Source organism: Chiloscyllium plagiosum, unplaced genomic scaffold, assembly GCF_037043375.1.
Source record: "Chiloscyllium plagiosum isolate Xiang-an unplaced genomic scaffold, Cpla_swu_hap1 HiC_scaffold_19, whole genome shotgun sequence".
Lineage (NCBI taxonomy): Eukaryota > Metazoa > Chordata > Chondrichthyes > Orectolobiformes > Hemiscylliidae > Chiloscyllium > Chiloscyllium plagiosum.
Window position 1 is genome coordinate 18,587,127 of NW_028270157.1, and position 18,917 is coordinate 18,606,043.

General features: G+C 44.5%; 1 protein-coding gene across 1 annotated transcript in view; it reads left to right on the plus strand.

Moving 5' to 3' along the window:
• Positions 1–6,443: 6,443 nt before the first annotated feature.
• abtb3b (ankyrin repeat and BTB domain containing 3b) overlaps positions 6,444–18,917 on the plus strand; it is a 142,714-nt gene continuing 130,240 nt past the window's right edge. The window contains exon 1 of the mRNA XM_043709855.2: positions 6,444–7,289. Coding sequence (XP_043565790.1) covers positions 6,458–7,289 — 832 coding nt within the window. The 5' untranslated portion in view covers positions 6,444–6,457. The remainder of the gene's footprint in view (positions 7,290–18,917) is intronic.

Below are 18,917 nucleotides of genomic sequence, written 5' to 3' on the forward strand. Positions count from 1 at the left end.
ACTTGACACTGACATCTTCTACAAACCCACCAACTCCCACAGCTACCTGGATTACACCTCTTCCCACCCTACCTCTTGCAAAAATGCCATCCCGTATTCCCAATTCCTCCGCCTCCGCCTTATCTGCTCCCAGGAGGAGCGGTTCCACCATAGAACACACCAGATGGCCTCCTTCTTTAGAGACCGCAATTTCCCTTCCCACATGGTTAAAGATGCCCTCCAACGCATCTCATCCACATCCCGCACCTCCGCCCTCAGACCCAACCCCTCCAACCGCAACAAGGACAGAACGCTCCTGGTGCTCACCTTCCACCCTACCAACCTTCGCATAAACCAAATCATCCGCCGACATTTCCGCCACCTCCAAACAGACCCCACCACCAGGGATATATTTCCCTCCCCACCCCTCTCCGCCTTCCGCAAAGACCGTTCCCTCCGTGACTACCTGGTCAGGTCCACGCCCCCCTATGACCCACCCTCCCATCCTGGCACTTTCCCCTGCCACCGCAGGAACTGTAAAACCTGCGCCCACACCTCCTCCCTCACCTCTATCCAAGGCCCCAAAGGAGCTTTCCACATCCATCAAAGTTTTACCTGCACATCCACTAATATCATCTATTGTATCCGTTGCTCCCGATGCGGTCTCCTCTACATTGGGGAGACTGGGCGCCTCCTAGCAGAGCGCTTTAGGGAACATCTCCGAGACACCCGCACCAATCAACCAAATCGCCCAGTGGTCAACATTTCAACTCCCCCTCCCACTCTGCCGAGGATATGGAGGTGCTGGGCCTCCTCCACCGCCGCTCCCTCACCACCAGACGCCTGGAGGAAGAACGCCTCATCTTCCGCCTCGGAACACTTCAACCACAGGGCATCAATGTGGATTTCAACAGTTCCCTCATTTCCCCTTCCCCCACCTCATCCTAGCTTCTAACCTCCAGAAACTCGATCCCCTGACCTGTCCGGACTTGTCCGACCTGCCCAGCTCCTTTTCCACCTATCCACTCCACCCTCTCCTCCCTGACCTATCACCTTCATCTCCTTCCCCACTGACCTATTGTACTCTATGCCACTCTCTCCCCACCCCCACCCTCCTCTAGCTTATCTCTCCATGCTTCAGGCTCTCTGCCTTTCTTCCTGATGAAGGGTTTTTGCCCGAAACGTCGATTTTGCCTGTCCTCGGATGCTGCCTGAATTGCTGTGCTCTTCCAGCACCACTGATCCAGAATCTGGTTTCCAGCATCTGCAGTCATTGTTTTTACCTCCTAGACATGAGATTTGTTGGATGTTCAAAAACATAGATTGGTAGAAAATGTCCTTGATGCAAGGGTCAAGAAATGTAGAATACTAATATAAGATGAATAGCAAAAAATCTCAATGGTGACATGAAGAACAACTTCTGGTGCAGTGAGTGGTTTTAGTCTGGACACAGCCCAACAGTGTGGTGAATGAATGGGCTCAATCACTGGCTTTCAAATAAAAATTGGGTAAGCAACCACAGAGGTAACCTTTACAGGCTACAGCGTAAAATGGAAAAATGTAACTAATTAAATTCTTCTTGCAGAGTGTTGGCATGCACCTGGTAGTCCAAATGGCCTTCTTTTGTGCTGTAACTATCCTGTAATCCAAAAACTAAGCTAAAATACAAATAAAACTGAAACATTTTCTGAGTGATTACATTTGCACATACAGGATATTGGAGTGTATCAGGGAGTAATGGCGGGGATAAAGAGTGTGTTACAAATTACAACACCGAAGATCTTCTTGCATGTCACCCTGAGTTAGTTGAACTGAAATATGGAAACTTAATTCATGTCACAATGAAGAATGCGCATCACAGGGAAGTAACACACTGTTATAAATATATGGCTTTTTAAATACTGCATGTTTTCAATTTAAAGTAAAATGGAATGATCCAGAATGGGGGCTGGTATGAAGTTATAAGAAACTCTGCACAGCCATCTGCCCATTGTCAGTTCTAAACTTTAATGTTCAAGCACAAAGGAGAAGGTAGCAGGCCCTACTGCTGCAGACTCACAGTCATATGAGTAAGTCAGATCAAAGGAGTTGGTAAAAAGAGAACTCACATTAGGGTTACTATGCCAAGCAAATGGAAACATTTGGGCTTTGGGTTAATCACTAAGTGAAGAACTGGTGAGGACAGAACTCATGTTGAAGGAAACAAGGATTGTGGAATGTAAGACACCATGGAATCAACAGACCAAACATTACAATGTAGAGTCCATTCAATTATACTGAAAAGGGTTGAGCAAGGAACACTTGGTTTAAGAGGACATTGGAAATTCATCGTGGTGGGCAATGATCCTGCGCATTTTAAGAAGAATTGGATGCCAAGGTTAAGACTACAAGTGTACGGAGTTTGTTCTACAATGTATAATCCCAACATAGGACTTTGAAGAAGTTAAAGAGGGGATAAGTCTTCTGTAGTTCAGTCTATTACTTACACTAGGTAATGTTTCGTCAATGTTACATTTCATTGGTTTGTTACAGTAAACATCATAAAATGTGAAATTTTGTCATGAGTATTTGTGTCATGTCAGAAACAAATATATATGGATTATGAAAATTGGAAAATGTAAAATTTGTACAATTCTTGGGTTACAAAAGGTTTACCATTTGACGTTTTAGAACCCAAAAGTCAAAAGGTCAAATAGAATTGGGTATTGTCTGCTGTTTGCAAATGTCAACTGACTTTGTGGAAAATGCAAGCCAAAGCTTTTAACGGAGGGATAAAAGATGGGTTTTATAACTTCAGCTTTTAGACAGACAAACTTGGGAAAACCCTAGGCATCTGTGATGCTTGTTGCAACAGCCTCTGGATTAAGGTGCTATATGGTTTTCTCAGTATACACCTTGATATGACAGTTACTGGAAGAACTGTCTCCCATAATTTCTCTCTTTCTCACAATGAAGTATTGTGAATCTTGAAAGTTTTAAATCTTAGAGTTTGTTACTGTTCCCTAACTGAATGAAATCTGGTTTGAAAATCTATCATTCTGCAACTGACAGCAATCAGATTTCATTGACAGGAAATCAAAAGAACTGTGAACATTCAACCCATTCTTTTTTCTACACTCAAAACCCTTGATCTACAGGGACATTGTTCTCTTTTTGCCTTCTTTTCACCTATAATACCTCTGCAGAGCAAAGTTTGTGTGAATGTTTGTGTGTTGGTGTAAAGAGGAATATAGTTTAATTCATCATGGTAGCTTAGTTGAAAGTCAGATTTCCACCTTGAGTAATAATACATACTGCTTTTAATAAGTGGTTATTTTTGAGTTTGTTGAAGAAAACTGATGAAAAATCTACCTTGTTTCAGGTAACAGGAATAAAGAGAAACAAATTGATAATTTTCTGTCATTAAATAACATTTGTACTTGCTATGGCTCATGGAGTAGTGAGGCTTGATTCCACTTGTAATAACTCAGGAAACTTGACTGGGAAGGAACATTGTTTATTGCTGAATACTAAATACTTGCAGCACACATAGATCACTCCCAGCCTGGACAGACAGCTTTGTTATATTTTTCCTGATCACCTGCTCTGAGATAATACTGCTCACCTGTAGACTTGAACCTAGTGGTAGAGACAGTACCACTGCACCACAAGAGCTTCTTGGGTCTGCTTTATTTTGAATTGTCTAGTCAACCTGCTCCGAGATGTTACTACACAACTCCAGAGCAGGTGGGACAGTCTTCTGGGTCAGAGGTAGGGACACTACACTTCCACAAGAGTCCCTTGGATCTTTTTTTTTTAGGTTTTATTTTCTTTATATCCAGAATTGTTCTGACTATCAACTGAATATTTTTTCACATCACCAAACCATCTGCTTTGGTTTTCTTTTTGTTTTATCCAGATGCCTGTTACCGAGGGAAATTAAACTCAACATACTCAACGAGCTCCCCAAGAAGATTAATTAGTGATTCTACATGGGCCTTGTAGAGTTTTCTCACAAATGTACTCTTCCTGTCAGAGTTGTAACAGAAGGTCAATAAACAGAAGAAGGGTTTTCTGAAGAAAGGTCTGTGGACGCAAAAAGTTTCTCTCCACAGGTGCTGCCAGACCTGCTGAGTTTTTCCCATTAATTTCTGTTTTTGTTTCCTAAAAACGGGTTGTTGTGACCTGAAATGGTGCACCTGTGAAAGTAACAGAAGGTGAATCAATAACAATTCGCAAAAATTACTAAAGAAAATTGTTTAATGGGGAAAATATAGGAGATTGTGCGAAGGACAGAGTAACGGCCCCTTTAACACTGAATAATTGTGTAAATCTATACAAATGTAAAACTTAGTTATGATGGAAGGTAGCGCGTAATTATAGAAAATGTGGTGCTGGAAAGGCTGACGGAAGAGACTGGAAGAAAGCATTACTGGGCTTTGATGGTGTTCAAGATGTGGAGAAGCCGCTGTTGGACTGGGGTGGACAAAGTTAGAAATCACACAACACCAAGTTATAGTCCAACAGGTTTATTTGGACACACTAGCTTTTGGAGCGCTGCTCCTTCATCAGGCGGTTAAAAGGAGTTCTGAGATTTACATATTAAAGAACCAAAACTAGCATATCCCATTCTAAAAGGTGATTAATTTAATCTAAATTTGTTTAATGTATCATTACAGCTCCATGACACTGTAACGCTTTCGCTATAAATTCTGTCTTATGATCTTATGCTCCACAACCACCTGATGAAGGAGCAGCACTTTGAAAGCTAGTGCTTCCAAATAAACCTGTTGGACTATAACCTGGTTTTGTGTGATTTTTAACATTGATGATATTGGCAGCCTTTTCGTGGCAGCAAGAGCTGTAATGGAGTCCATGGAGCGGAGGTTGGCTTCTGTGATAGTCTAGTGTGCACAACAACTGTCTGTAGTTTCTTACAGGGAGGAGAAAGTAAGGATTGCAGATGTTGGAGATCAGAGTTGAGAGTGTGGATGCTGGAAAAACACAGCAGATTAGGCAGCATCCAAGGTGCAGGAGTATTGATGTTTCAGGCATAAGCCCTTCATCAGGAATGAGGCTTGTGAGCCAAGGAGGGTAGAGAGATAAATGCGAATGGGGTGGAGCTGGGAGAAAGTAGCTGAGGGTGCAAAAGTACATCAAGGTGGAGTAATGGTGATAGATCAGAGAGGAGGGTGGAGCAGATAGATTGGAAGGAAGGTGGACAGGTTTGACAAGTCATGACGGCAGTGGCGAGTTAGAAGTTTGGATCTGGGATAAGGTGGGGGGAGGGGAAATGATGAAACTGTTGAAATCCACATTAGTCCCATGTGGTCAGAGAGTCCCAAGGCGGAGGGTGAGGCATTCTTCCTCCAAGAGTCAGGTGGTTAGGGTTTGGTGATGGAGGAGGCCCAGCACCTGCATGTCCTGGCAGAGTGGGAGGGGAGTTAAAGTGTTTAGCCACGGGACAGGGTTGCTTTGTGCGTGTGTCCCGGAGATGTTCTCGGAAGCTTTCTGCAAGTAAGTGACCTGTCTCCCCAGTGTAGAGGAGACTGCATCGGGAGCAATGGATACAGTAAATGACATGCATGGAGGTGCATGGTAAATCTGTGATGGATGTGGAAGCTCCTTTGGGGCCTTGGACGAAGGTGAGGAGGGAGATTGAACCTGTGTTTGCAGGTTTTGCAATTCTTGCAGTGGCAGGGGAAGGTACCAGGAGGGGAGGGTGTGATGATGGGGGGTGTGGGCCTGACGAGAGTGTTCTTTACAGAATGCAGATAGGGAGGAAACTATAATTCTGGTGGTGGGGTCCGTTTGTAGGTGGCGGAACTCACAAGCCTCATTCCTGATGAAGGGCTTCTCCTTGGATGCTGCCTGACCTGCTGTGCTGTTCCAGCACCACACTGTTGACTCTGTAGTTTCTTAGTCCTGTGCAGAGATATTGGCAGTACCAGGCCATAATCCACCCAAACAGAATGCTTTCTATGGTGCATCTGTACAACTGGTGTGTCATAACATCTCGGAACAGGTTGATGTAAAACATCTCAGGTCTCCGCCCCGCCCCTCCCCCGTACAACATGAACCGGAGGATCCAGGTTAATCGGCTCTTTTCCCTTCAACAACTTTCCAGCTGTTTGGGGCCGGGTAACCCCAAGGACGCTCTCATTGGCTGGTGGGTGGCAACCAATCAGGAAATGGGTGTGGCCGTTGATTTGCGTGTGGGGCGGAGCGATGGGGCGTGCCCCACGATACATCTACCAATCAGAAGGGGGCGGGCGCAGAACATTTGCCTAAATGGGCGGGCACAATGCGCGAGTGGGCGTGGCGCGGGCAAGCAGCCAATGGGAGGGCGGTGGATGATTTGCATAGAGGGCGGGATTGCTGGTGATCAGCTGGAGCCTGGGGCGGGGGGGAAGTTGTGACTCTGTTAAGGGGACGGGTAGGACTGGGGGCAGTATAACTGGCGTCTAGCCGCTACTCTGTTGGAATATGCAGCGTAGAGATGGGCGGGCGGGTTAAACCTTGGGGCCGGACACTGGAGGACGCGAGCCGGGACTCTGGTTACGGGGGCGCTGCAGACTCGGTACGCTCTTCTTCCACCAGTCTGTCACTGTGCTGTTCCCCGGCCACTCATGGAGCGGAGCCCCGCGGTGTGGGCACCGGCGGCGGGGGCGCTGGCAGTAGTAGCTGCGGCTCGGTGAGCGGGACTCTGGCCGAGGAGGCCGACATGCTGGAGTGTCGGCTGCCCGAGCCCGAGGAGCTGCCCTGGGTTCTGCCGCAGCTGCAGGCGGTGCTGGGCTCGGTACAGCAGCAGCCGCTGGCCGAGTGTCCGCGGGAGTCGCTGCGCCGCCTCTCCTGGCTGATCAGCCGGCCGCTCCTGCGGGTGTCAAGGGAAGCGCAGCGGCTGAGCCTGCGGTACGCCCGGTGCGGCCGGGCCGAGGTGCAGAGCGCCCTGCGGGCGGTGCTGTCCTGGCCTCTGGCCCGGGGCTGCGTGGAGGCCGGACTGTCCGCCCTCTCTCTTTACAACATGAGCAGTTGCCGCGGCTTCGGCCAGGGCAAGTCGGCCAGGTGTGGCCTCACCCTGTCGGTCGGTAGCTTCTTCAGGTGGATGGTGGAGAGCGGACTGGCCCCGCGGATCCACCAGCACGCTGCTATCTATCTGACAGCTGCCATGGAGAGTCTGCTGAAGGAGCTGCTGCTGCGGATCCTCCAGAACGGGGAGGCCAGCTCGAAAATCACCCTGGAAGCGATCGAGCAAACTGTCAACAACGACCCGGAGTTCTGGGGCATCTGCCAACCTTATCTGCACCTCCTGTGTGGCAAGAATGCACAGGGTAAGTGCCACCGTGAGAAATGGGTATCTCTCCTGTTACCTAAGCTAGGGGCTGTGTGTGTGTGTTTCTCTCTCTGTTGAATTCCTCAGTTGAAATGCAGCACTGACGTCCTCTCCATCCGTTCGTGGAATGTGGAGTGTTACTTTAAAGCCAACATTTGTTACTTATTCCTAGCTGCCCTTGAACTGGCTAGGTCGTCTCGGAGAAAATAAAAGCCAAATTAACGTGGTTTTGTCCGATATCTGAAATGAAAACTATCTGAAAGCATCTGTAAACAGGAACAAAGTTAACGGTTACAATCCTGAGACCGACACATCGCTGAGTTTCTTCTGTATTTTGTATTTATTTCAGATTTCCAGCATCAGCAATACTTGGCGTTTGGTTTCTCTGCAATGACCTAATCAGTTCATGAGCAGTTAAGAACGGGTAATAAATGTTGGCCACATTGTAGCAGAATGGCACAAGGAGTTGTGCTGTCAGAACGTTGTGACGCTATGATTCCCCCCCCCCCCCCCCCGCATATATGCTTGGAATGTGGGCATCTCTGGCTGGTCCACCATTTATTGCCAATACGTTATTATCTTTGGTAGTGAGATAGTGAGTTTAGATTAGATTCCCTACAAGTGTGGAAACAGGCCCTTCGGCCCAATCAGTCCACACCAACTCTGAAGAGTAACCCACCCAGACCCATTTCCCTCTGACTAATTCACCTAACACTATGGGCAATTTAGCATTGCCAATTCACCTGACCTGGGCATCTTTACACTGTGGGAGGAAACCCACGTAGACACAAGGGGAATGTGCAAACTCCACGCAGACAGTCACCTATGTTGTTAGGGAGGGATTTTGATCCAGCAAAGAAGGAACAGCAATATATTTCCAAATTTGAATGGGGGTGGCTTGAAGGGGAGCTTGTTGGTGATGGTGTTCTCACGTATCTGCGGCCCTTCTCCTTCCAAGTGGGAGACGTTGTGGGTTTGGAAGGTGCTGTCCAAGGAGCATGTGAAGTTTTGCCATGTGTCTTATAGATGGTGTACGCTGCTGCTATTGAGCATTGGTGATGGAGAGAGTTAAACCTTGTGGATGTGATGCTAATCAGGTGGGCTGCTTTGTCCTCGATGCTGCCTGACCTGCTGTGCTTTTCCAGTACCACTCTAATCTTGACTCTGATCTCCAGCATCTGCAATACCCACTTTTGCCTTGTCCTGCATAATGTCAAGCTACTTCTGGTGGTGGAGCGGCACACTTCCAGGCAAGTAGGGAGCATTCCATCACACTCCTGGCTTTTGCATTGTAGATGCCAGGCTACTTCATGAAGTGACTTCAGAGGCCAGTTAAGAGTCTCCTTGAAAGTGGAGTCACAGGTAGATAGGATAGTGAATAAGGAGTTTGATATGCTTTCCTTTATTGGTCAGAGTATTGAGTACAGGAGTTGGGAGGTCATGTTGCAGCTGTACAGGACATTGGTTATGCCACTGTTGGAATATTGCGTGCAATTCTGGTCTCCTTCCTGTCGGAAAGATGTTGTGAAACTTGAAAGGGTTCAGAAAAGATTTAAAAGGATGTTGCCAGGGTTGGAGGATCTGAGCTACAGGGAGAGGCTGAACAGGCTGGGGCTGTTTTCCCTGGAGCGTCGGAGGCTGAGGGATGACCTTAGAGGTTTACAAAATTGAGGGGCATGGATAGGATAAATAGACAAAGTATTTTCCCTGGGGTCGGGGAGTCCAGAACTAGAGGGCATAGGTTTAGGGTGAGAGGGGAAAGATATAAAAGAGACCTAAGGGGCAACTTTTTCACACAGAGGATGGTATGTGTATGGAATGAGCTGCCAGAGGAAGTGATGGATGCTGGTACAATTGCAACATTTAAGAGGCATCTGGATGGGTATATGAATAGGAAGGGTTTGGAGGGATATGGGCCGGGTGCTGGTAGGTGGGACTAGATTGGGTTGGGATATCTGGTCTGCATGGACGGATTGGACTGAAGGGTCTGTTTCCATGCTGTACATCTCTATGACAAGTAGGCCAGACTGTAACCACAACAGATTCCCCTCCCTGAAGGACTTGTGAACAACAATCAATGATAGTTTCATGGTCACTAGCTATGGCTAGCTTTTAACACTTATTCCAGCAAGTTTACCACCTGCCGCTATCTTCACGTACCTGACTGTATCTAATCTTGCTATACAACTCTCCTGCCTGGCACCTCTGTACATCTTACTGTGTTAAAGCTGCTCAGTAAATGTAAGTTACTGTTGATAAGGTTGAAGCTCATGGGGCCCAAATGTAACTTTTCTGTTTTTTTAAAACATGTGTTTTGAGTAACTTGGTCTCACCCCATGACCTGTGGCTTCTTACTCCAGTGCTGGGACTGCAGTGTTATGTACTGTTTACTGTCCCTTTACTGAACCTATGCGGGCTGTGGTCCAGGGTATGAATGCATTGTGATATTATCGCTTTGTGTTGTGGTTTGATTCGTATCCATCTCAACAACAGAAGTTTTTTTTTTATGTTCCTGTGAAGTGAATGTTGCCAGCTAAGTTAGCATTTGTTGCCTGTCTGACCCTTGAGAGTTGCGGGTAGTGAGCTGCTATCTTGAACCACTGCTGTCTGCATGGTGCAGATATGGCCACAGTGCCATTAAGGTGGATGTTCCAGGAAGCATCAGGAGAGGTTTTATAATTCCAAGTCTGGAAGCTAAGTGTGTGGCTTGGGGGGGGTGAGAACTCAGAGGTTGCAGTGTTTCGATGGTCTGCTGCTATTGTCCTGTTTCGACAGTAAAGTTCACAGGTTTAGAAGGTGCTTTCAAAAGAACCTCTGAGTCACTGGTATCATTCAGAATATTTGATCATGACTAGTAGCCAGACATGGTGAGATGCAGTATAACCAATGTTCATTGGGGAGGATTCACTCTCGCTGCAGAGTTTATCACATTTTTGAGTTACTTTATTAAAATAAAATGGGTGAATCAATGAATTAGGAGCAGGAGTAAGCCATTCAACCCCTCAAGCCTATTCTGAAATTCAGGTAAGACCATAGCTGGTCTGATTGTGGACTCAAATCGTCAGTGCTGACCGACATCTCCAGTCTGTCTTAAGAGGTAAAGCATTTCTTCCTGCATTGGTTTTAAATGGGCGACCCCTAATTGTTAACCTCTGTCCCTAATTCCAGTCTTTTCCATAAATCTGAGGATTGATTTTTTTTTTGAGGCTAGGCTGGAGAAATGCGGAAGCCCAATTTGTTCACTCTTTGCCAGGAGTCTTGTAGCAGGGAGACTATCTGTCTACAACATGGACTCCTGTCCATGGATCAGGTTGCAGTCTCGAGGCTCCTATTGTAAGTTCTGTTTCAATTTCAAGAAGGAAGGTTACATAAGCAGTTGCATATTTAAGATATCAATATGGTCATATGGAATTACGTCTTTATTTCACATACTTTAGGTCTATGAAATACAGATGTGAAGGTAATTCAAACACTTTGAGATTTTGGGGAATGATGAAACAGTAACTCTAGTAAGTGATGGAGTCTGAATGCAGACTGGCAGCATCTGCTGGCATCAAGACAGGGCCAAGCACTGCTATACATGAGCATTATTTCATGCATAGAACCTGTTGTCCATTAATAATTTAACAAGTGCGTCTTAACCTCTCAACAGCAAATGTTACTGAACTTAATAATTAAAGTGGCCTTGTCACCGTCAGTGAGAACTTTGAGTGGCGTTATGTCTCTCAGTGGCTATGGTCCCCTCCATGGAGTTATTGGTATTTCAGCAGTTCATGTTTACCATAATAGATACAAAGATTTGAATATCCCACTTTTCATAATATGCAATAATTAGCACTATGATTGGTATCTCTCCTTCCCTCTCACTCACTGCCAATGACTATCCCAAGATATTTTTCGAACGTTGTATCTACTGCCTTGCACTGATACAGAAAATTGGCACTGATCTATTGTGCACCTGAAATGGGAGCTCAGTGCCCTCTCCACTCATGGGCATGTGTGGGGTACTGCTGGTTTCAATATTGCTTTGGTGCTTAGCTTACTGACTTGCTCTGGTGCTAACACAGTCACGCCCACTCCAATACTTAACTTACTGCCTCACTTGGCTTGTAGAAAATGCAGAAACATTTGAGAAAGAAGGCATTTTAATGGTTCTGTATTGTTTAAGTTGCTGAGTGTCATGGATGATCCTAATTGTTTGATGTGGGCAGCTACCTGTGGCATTTCTAGTAATGATACCACAGAGGGTGCTTCAACTGTCTGGCTAGAGGGTATATCCTGCAGTCCAATCTCTAACTTTTGTCGAAAGGGTCCAAGTGATACAGAAGAACAGACAGACATGTTGTCAAAGATTTTCCCCTTGCACTTATGGGGATAAACATGCCAATGCTAAATTTCAAATAATCTCAACACTTCTTCTTATATTTGAGGAGAGAGTGCTGATTATTTGGCAGATCAATCCCAACTGGCCAAGGTGTTACCATGGAGAAAGCACCAGGGAGTGATTGGCTTCCAAGCTGCTTGGATACAAACTTGTCACTTCTAGCATGCGTAAGTGAGCCACATTATAAACTCAACTGATTTTCAATTTGTTGCAATCAATGAGTGCAAATGGAATTGTTCAGCAAGTACTTTCCAGTTATGGGATTTCATCCCTCGGATGTTTTGGGTTTCACAAGTTTCGTGCAATGCGTTGAAAATTCTCAATGCACAGTTTGTGAACTTCTCTCTGTCGTCCGACTGAATGTTTGTTTGTTTCGAACCTCTTTCAGAAATGTTGTCTCCAGCGATGTAACACACCTTTGGTTAAAAACCCCGCCAATCCTGCCTCAATTTGGAAACATATCACCGTTCCTGTAGTGTATTCGGTCAAAATCCAGGAAAGCTTTTCCCCAACAGCACTGAGTCTCCCACCCCATGGACTGTAGCGATCAAAGCACCAGTTCACTGCCATCTTTCCCAGGGCAATTAAGGATGAGGGACAAATGCTGGCTTATCCAGCAGCACCCATTTCCTGTGATTGATTAATCCAGGAGCAGACTTTAGAGTTTAATGTAACCGTTTGAGAGCAAGGTATTAACCTTGTTTCTCACGCCCCTGTGGCTTGGGGTACCTAGGACCAGGGGGCTGTCTCAGAATTAGGGATAGACCATTTCAGATTGAGCTGAGGAGGAATGCCTTCTTTGAAGGTGATGAATCTTTGGAATTCTCTACCCTAGACAACTGTGGCGACTCGGCCACTGAGTATATTTGATATAGAATTTAATAGATTTCTATAGTTTTTAAACATTAAAGGGTTTAGGACAATAGTGTTGAAGATCAGCCAATGATCTCATTGAAGGGCAGAGTAAGCTTGAGAGACTGAACTGCTTCCTATTTCTTCAGTAATCTCCGAGTGAGCGGAGTGTTGCCAACTGAGCCAAGCTGACACCTAATCAATATTCCCAGGAAAAGATCACCTGTTACAGTCTGACAGCAGCATCATTTGTTATTAAACAAGACCAAGCCCTTTCCAGTCGAAGGCTATTGCGAAACGTGAGATCTGTAGTATAACAACTGGTAATTATATACTGGTCCCTGCCCTGAGGCTGTTTTCTGAGAGTGAGGGGGGGACTGGAGCCCTATTGCCCTTTTATTTCCAGCAGCTCCTGAGAGTTTCTAGATTCTCGGTTACATTGTTACAATCTGATTAGAAAGATTAGGGAATTCTTAATGTTCTGCCAGAGTAGGGCTGGTGATATTGAGTAGTCTAAAACTCTCGGAGCGTATTCGTAACTAGCCATCAGATTAGCATTGTGCAGCTCATCTGTTTGTTTGTTTGGCTTAGAAAGTGAGTGTCTAGTTTAGATTATAACGGCTGTGTGGGTTTGTTTTTATCAAGCTAGTGTCACCGGGCAATGCAATCCAGTTCACAACTGTGTAAAGTGTGTGGCTGGGAGATACTGCGCTCCTCAAACCTTCACTACTGCAAATATCCAGACTTCAATGTCTCTGTCTGTCTGCCTCTCTCTCTCTTTCTGTGTCGCTGTCCCCAAGAGAAAGTAATGTCCGTACATGTGCTCTGTATCCTCCCGGGCAGGGAGAGTTTAGGTGTGTATCTGGCACTCTACAAGAGCTGGGAGTGGCCCTCAGATCTGTTGCGGAGACATGTTCCTCCTTTATTTTTATACCATGAGTTGGTGTAAAATCAACACATTTGAGGACATTTGTAAAGGCCCATTTAGACTGAGCTAACAGGAGCTGATTGTAACGGCACCCCTGCGAGGCCCAGGGAGCTGAGCAGTTTGTAAAAGGCCGTTTGTGCCCACTATTTATTTGAATACTCAGCGAATGTTATAGCGTTGATGGATGAGGATATGTTAGGACTTTCTAAATCCAGGCTTTCAGGAGACATGCGCTGTTTTTCCTGCGAGTACAACATGCTGCACCCATAGTCAATTTGTTTATTGTGTTATTAGTTGGTGAGGTGATTGGATTAGAGAGGAAGGTTTGTACATGCTGTTTGGGATAGTGTCATTGGTCCGGAGAGGAAATCAGCCAGGGCTCCTGTCGGGAAATGGGTTAATGTTGGATAATGTACAGTACTCGGAAAAGAAACTAATTTGAAGTGCACCCAACAGCAGTTTTAATGAAAACTTTCTTAATCTTTGTTAAAACTAAAACTGTGACTTTGAGTGTGTTCCTTCAGGGTAAGACCTGACGATTTGTGTCCCTGATAAGTGACCAGTGAACTGAGCTGGAAGTGTGTGTGTGGGGGTTTATGGACAGAATGCCTCATCGCCAGAACTTTCCAACTTGGCTTGGCTGGTGGTGAGAAGGGCTCTGCCTGTGAGATCCTTTATGCACGCCTGGACACTCGGCCTCGCCCCACGCTGTCCTCGAAGCGGCTGCGGGGGGTGGGGGGGGAAATGAGACTGTCACACACCTCCTTCTGGAATGTGCTTACGCAGAAGAAGTCTGGAGAGGAATGAAGTGGTGTTTGTCGAGGTTCGTCCCGAGCAGCGCCGTGACCCGGGACTCCATGCTCTACGGCCTGTTCCCCGGGACACACACCGAGACGAACATCAACTGTGCCTGGAGGATCATCAACTCGGTGAAGGGCGCTCTCTAGGCGGTCTGAAACCTGTTGATCTTCAGCTGAAGGAGTTGACCCTGACTGAGTGTTGCAGACTGGCACATTCCAAGGTCCAGGACTATGTGTTGAGGAACGTGCTGAAGCTTGGGGCAGCTGCTGCCAAGGCGTGGTGGGGAAAGACCACTGTGTAATATCTGCCTGCCTAAGAAGAACAGAGGGCCCAAGCAGTCACTGGGGCTCTGCTGACACCTCAGCTAAATATATGGACATATGATTGATAAACGTACAGACCTGTATATACAAATGATAAATTCTGATCTCTGTATGTAAATGTTTACGTATGTATGGCATGACCAACTGTACAGACCATCAAATTATTTTATAAATAAAGTATATTTTTGAATTTTTTAAAAAAATGTGAAGGGGCACTAATGGGGAAAGATCACGGTCTGAGGTCTTCCTGCTGAAGTTAAATGGGGGTGCATACAGTTATCAGACCCTCCTAGTATATATGTAAATATAATCTTGAACAAATAAGAAATGCCTTGGGCTTGTTTGCTGAATAATCAAACTCCAATGTTTGTTTGTTTGTTTCTTTCTTCATTTGCTGCTGCATGGAACCAAATGGCTTCAGTGACTATGTAAATAAAAATATTTTTATGAATAAAGTTACATGAATGAGGATTAGTTCTAGCTGGTTCTCCAACTGGTTTTAACTGTGTATGAACAGCTTGAGGTATCCAAGTTTCTCTCTGGCCATTAAGCTGCACAATTCTTTTTAAATTCTATACAAGGGACATTGTCAAAATAGGAGAAGGAATTTGCAGCGTGGGTATAAAGAGATACAGGAGTCTGTCTGTTAATATGTTTCATTGTTGGATATTTAAATGTAGTTTTGCTGCTACTAAGGATCCATATTCACACATTCTGAAAAAATATCTGAAAACAAATCTCAGACATGTAATTAATAATATTTAAAAATTTATTTCAAATATTGCAGAAATTATTTGGCAAGTCAGTAGCTTTGGAGAAACCGTCAACATTTCGGGTCGTTGGCTCTTCAGAAGCGAGGATAGCCATGTGATTGTTATTATAGTATTGATATGAGTCTTAGATTTAAAAAAAAAACCTGAGTACTGATCTGTTTACACAGATTTCTGAAGCACTGTTATTAATGTTACAACGTGTTCAGTTAAATGTATTATTCAAAAGCAGGACAACAAAAGGTAGATACCACCTGATGTTAATCAAACCCAGAATGAGTTGACTCCAGCAGATTAATCACATGAGGGGTTTGAAGAGGAATTTTACTGGGTTTTTGCATCCCTCCTCTAGGTGACTGAGATTTTGCTCAATGTCCTGCCTTCTCCCAGGAGATGACACTCTTCCTGATAGGTAGGAAGTGTCTAGATTGTCTTGCACAAGGCATTGCGGGTTTTTAGAACAGGTTGGGTGGCCCAGATAATATTTTGACTTCAGTCTTTTTTTTAATGTGTATATAGTGTCAGATCTGACTCAATTTCTTGCGCACACACCACCTGAGTCACAAGGCTACAAGTTCAAGTCTCACCCTAGGGCTTGAGCACAAAAATAAAAAAAAACTGGAACTTCCAAGGAGGTGGTTATGATTTGGTATGATTGTCATTTTGGCAAGTTTAACTCTGTTACAGATGAGCAGTTAGAAATTTTTCTGTGTGGGAGGTCCCATTCTTGCAACTTGTAGCTTTGCAATGTACTTGCATTTATTTACACATACGCTCCACAGCATTATATATCAAAGAAAATATTTTGTCTAATTTGGATGTAGTTTTAAGTTTAATTGGTTGTCAAGAAAGTTAATCTTTAGAATCTACATTGGAAGCTGATCAACCATATAATTTGGTCTCAAATGATCTTATCTCTGTCACTTCTTATAATTAGTTTTCTGACAACATTATCAGAACCAGGGGTATGATCCAATCTTTAAAGACAATCCTGATTTATATTTTTTTGAATATAGCTTTAGCTTTGTGCCATATGTGACCCACTTTGAGCATTAAAAATTTAATGAATTCTACCACGTTCAGTCATGTTGATAGTGGTTAAGGAGTCCAGCTACTCTGTCCTGTGCCTCTTCTCAAACCGGGAGCTGCAACAAGTTTAGGTTTTGTACAAGATTTAGAGCTTGCTAATGTTACAACTCCATGAGAAGGGTGAACTGATTCCTTGTTCCACTCCTCCACTGGCCACAACAAAATTTGAATTGCACGAGTGGTGACATTGTAGATACTGGGCTGCATACAATCTAAACGTATCAGAAACAAATCAACCCAGTTCCTTAGATTAACTAATACAAAAGCAATTAGTTGCAAATAAAAGCACTCCAGCAACAATGCAATAACGAATAAAAGATTTACAATGTGCAATTATCCTGTGGAAAAGTTCTTTGGTAACCTTTTAAACCTGCAAAAGAAATATAAAACTCTGCATTGTAATTTGGCTAAAGAAGACTTATTCATACATTGTTCCAAATGCTGGTCTGTAGCCGAAGCCACACACTACACAAGCTGATGGCATTGGAGTTTATTCCTTGGATTAGTTATGGCTGGTTGAACTCTCTTTACCTGGAGGCGGTAGTGTAGGTTTAGACTTAATTTTTAACGACACTTAATTTTTAGTGATGAGGCCTTTTTCAACTCAAATATCAGATGGAGTTTAATTTAGATAAACGTGAGGTGCTGCATTTTGGAAAGGCAAATCAGAGCAGGATTTATACACTTAATAGTGGGGTCCTGGGGAGTGTTGCTGAACAAAGAGACCTTAGATTGTAGGTTCATTGTCCCTTGAAAGTGGAATTGCAGGTAAATGGGATAGTGAAGAAGGTATTTGGTATGCTTTCCTTTATTAGTCAGACCATTGAGTATAGGAGTTGGGAGGTCATGTTGCGTCTGTACAGTACATTGGTTAGGCCACTTTTTGGAATATTGCATGCAGTTCTGGCCTCCCTCTTATCGGAAAGATGTTGTGAAACTTGAAAGGGTTGGAGGGTTTGAGCTTTAGGAAGTTTGCCAGGGCTATTTTCTCTGGAGCATTGGATGCTGAGGGATGACCTTATCGAGGTTTCCAAAGTCATGAGGGGCATTGATAGGATAAATAGACAAAGTCTTTTCCCTGGGGTGGGGGAGTCCAGAATTAGAGAGCATAGGTTTAGGGTGAGAGGGGAAAGATATAGAAGGGACTAAAGAGCAGCCTTTTCAAGCAGAGGGTGGTACGTGTATGGAATGAGCTGCCACAGGAAGTGGTGGAGGCTGGTACGATTGCAACATTTAAAAGGCATCTGGATAGGTATATGAATAGGAAGGGTTTAGAGAGATTTGGGGAAAAGTGCTGGCAAATGGGACTAGATTAGGTTAGGATATCTGGTTGGCATGGACGAGTTGGACTGAAGGATCTGTTTCTGTGCTGTACGTCTGAGTCTGAGAGGGGCTTTTGGAGAAAGAGGGCAAAGTTCCTGAGACACTAAACAATTTGTGGTCTTGTGACCTCTCTCTGACAATGTTGCAGACTCAGTATCTCTGTTCAAACAGCCTGTGTTTTGTGCAGATGCAACATTTTTTCTGCTGTTGCCTGTGACGTTTGAAACGTGTCCTTTTCAAAAGGTTTCATGCGTATGTCCAGCTGATTGGTACCATGAATTAACATTTCAGGCAGTGCTGACGAGGTTGCAGATTAGTTTGTCTATGTGTGTGTGTGTGTGTGTGTCTCTGTCTCTTTCTGTGTCACTATGTGAAGTGAAGACCTAATTCAGAAGTGGACCTTTCCTCTTCTGAATCTCCCACTTCAACTAGCTTCCTGCATCAGTGATTTTGATATACAAACACTTGCCCTGTCCTGGCTCCGCGGCATACTTACTGTGATTGAAAAAGGAAAGCATAGAAAAAGGAGAAAAAGCAGCAGCAGAACTGGCTCATCCCTACTCAGTTTTTCTGGTGTACAGGAAGATGGAAAGAAAACAAGTTTGGTTAACTATATTAAATTCAGGTTGGAAAGCTAGGGACTGGTGTCAACACTCTGAGCCCCCAGAAGTTGCTGGCATAGATTGCATTGTGTATAAATAGATTTGTAAATGCAGCAAAAAGCCAAAACCCTAGAGAGCTGACCCAGGATCTTTGTATTGTAAATGTACACAGTTTGTAGACTTCAAATGTCCAGTATGCAATAAAGGAGCACTGGTGAAATCACTGCATAAGATTTCTGTAAAATCATGTTATGTTCTTTCTTTGTGAATAAATATGCAGTTCACGAGAATTGAGCTTCCCAAGTGGGAAGGCCTGTGCATTCCTGTAACAGAGTTAATTCTGTTAAGCTGGTAATTGGTACCAAAACGCAATCATCTCCTCAAAGTTTTCACAGACCAAGTTTGAGAGCATCTTCCCTCGGCAAACTTTGCCTGTTAAACTTATTGGCAGTGCAGCATTTGGAGAAATAGTTTTTTTTTGTTCCTAATGTTAAGCAAATAGTGAATAGGTGAATTGCAGCTTGACATGTTCCAAATTTAAACAACGCAGGAAA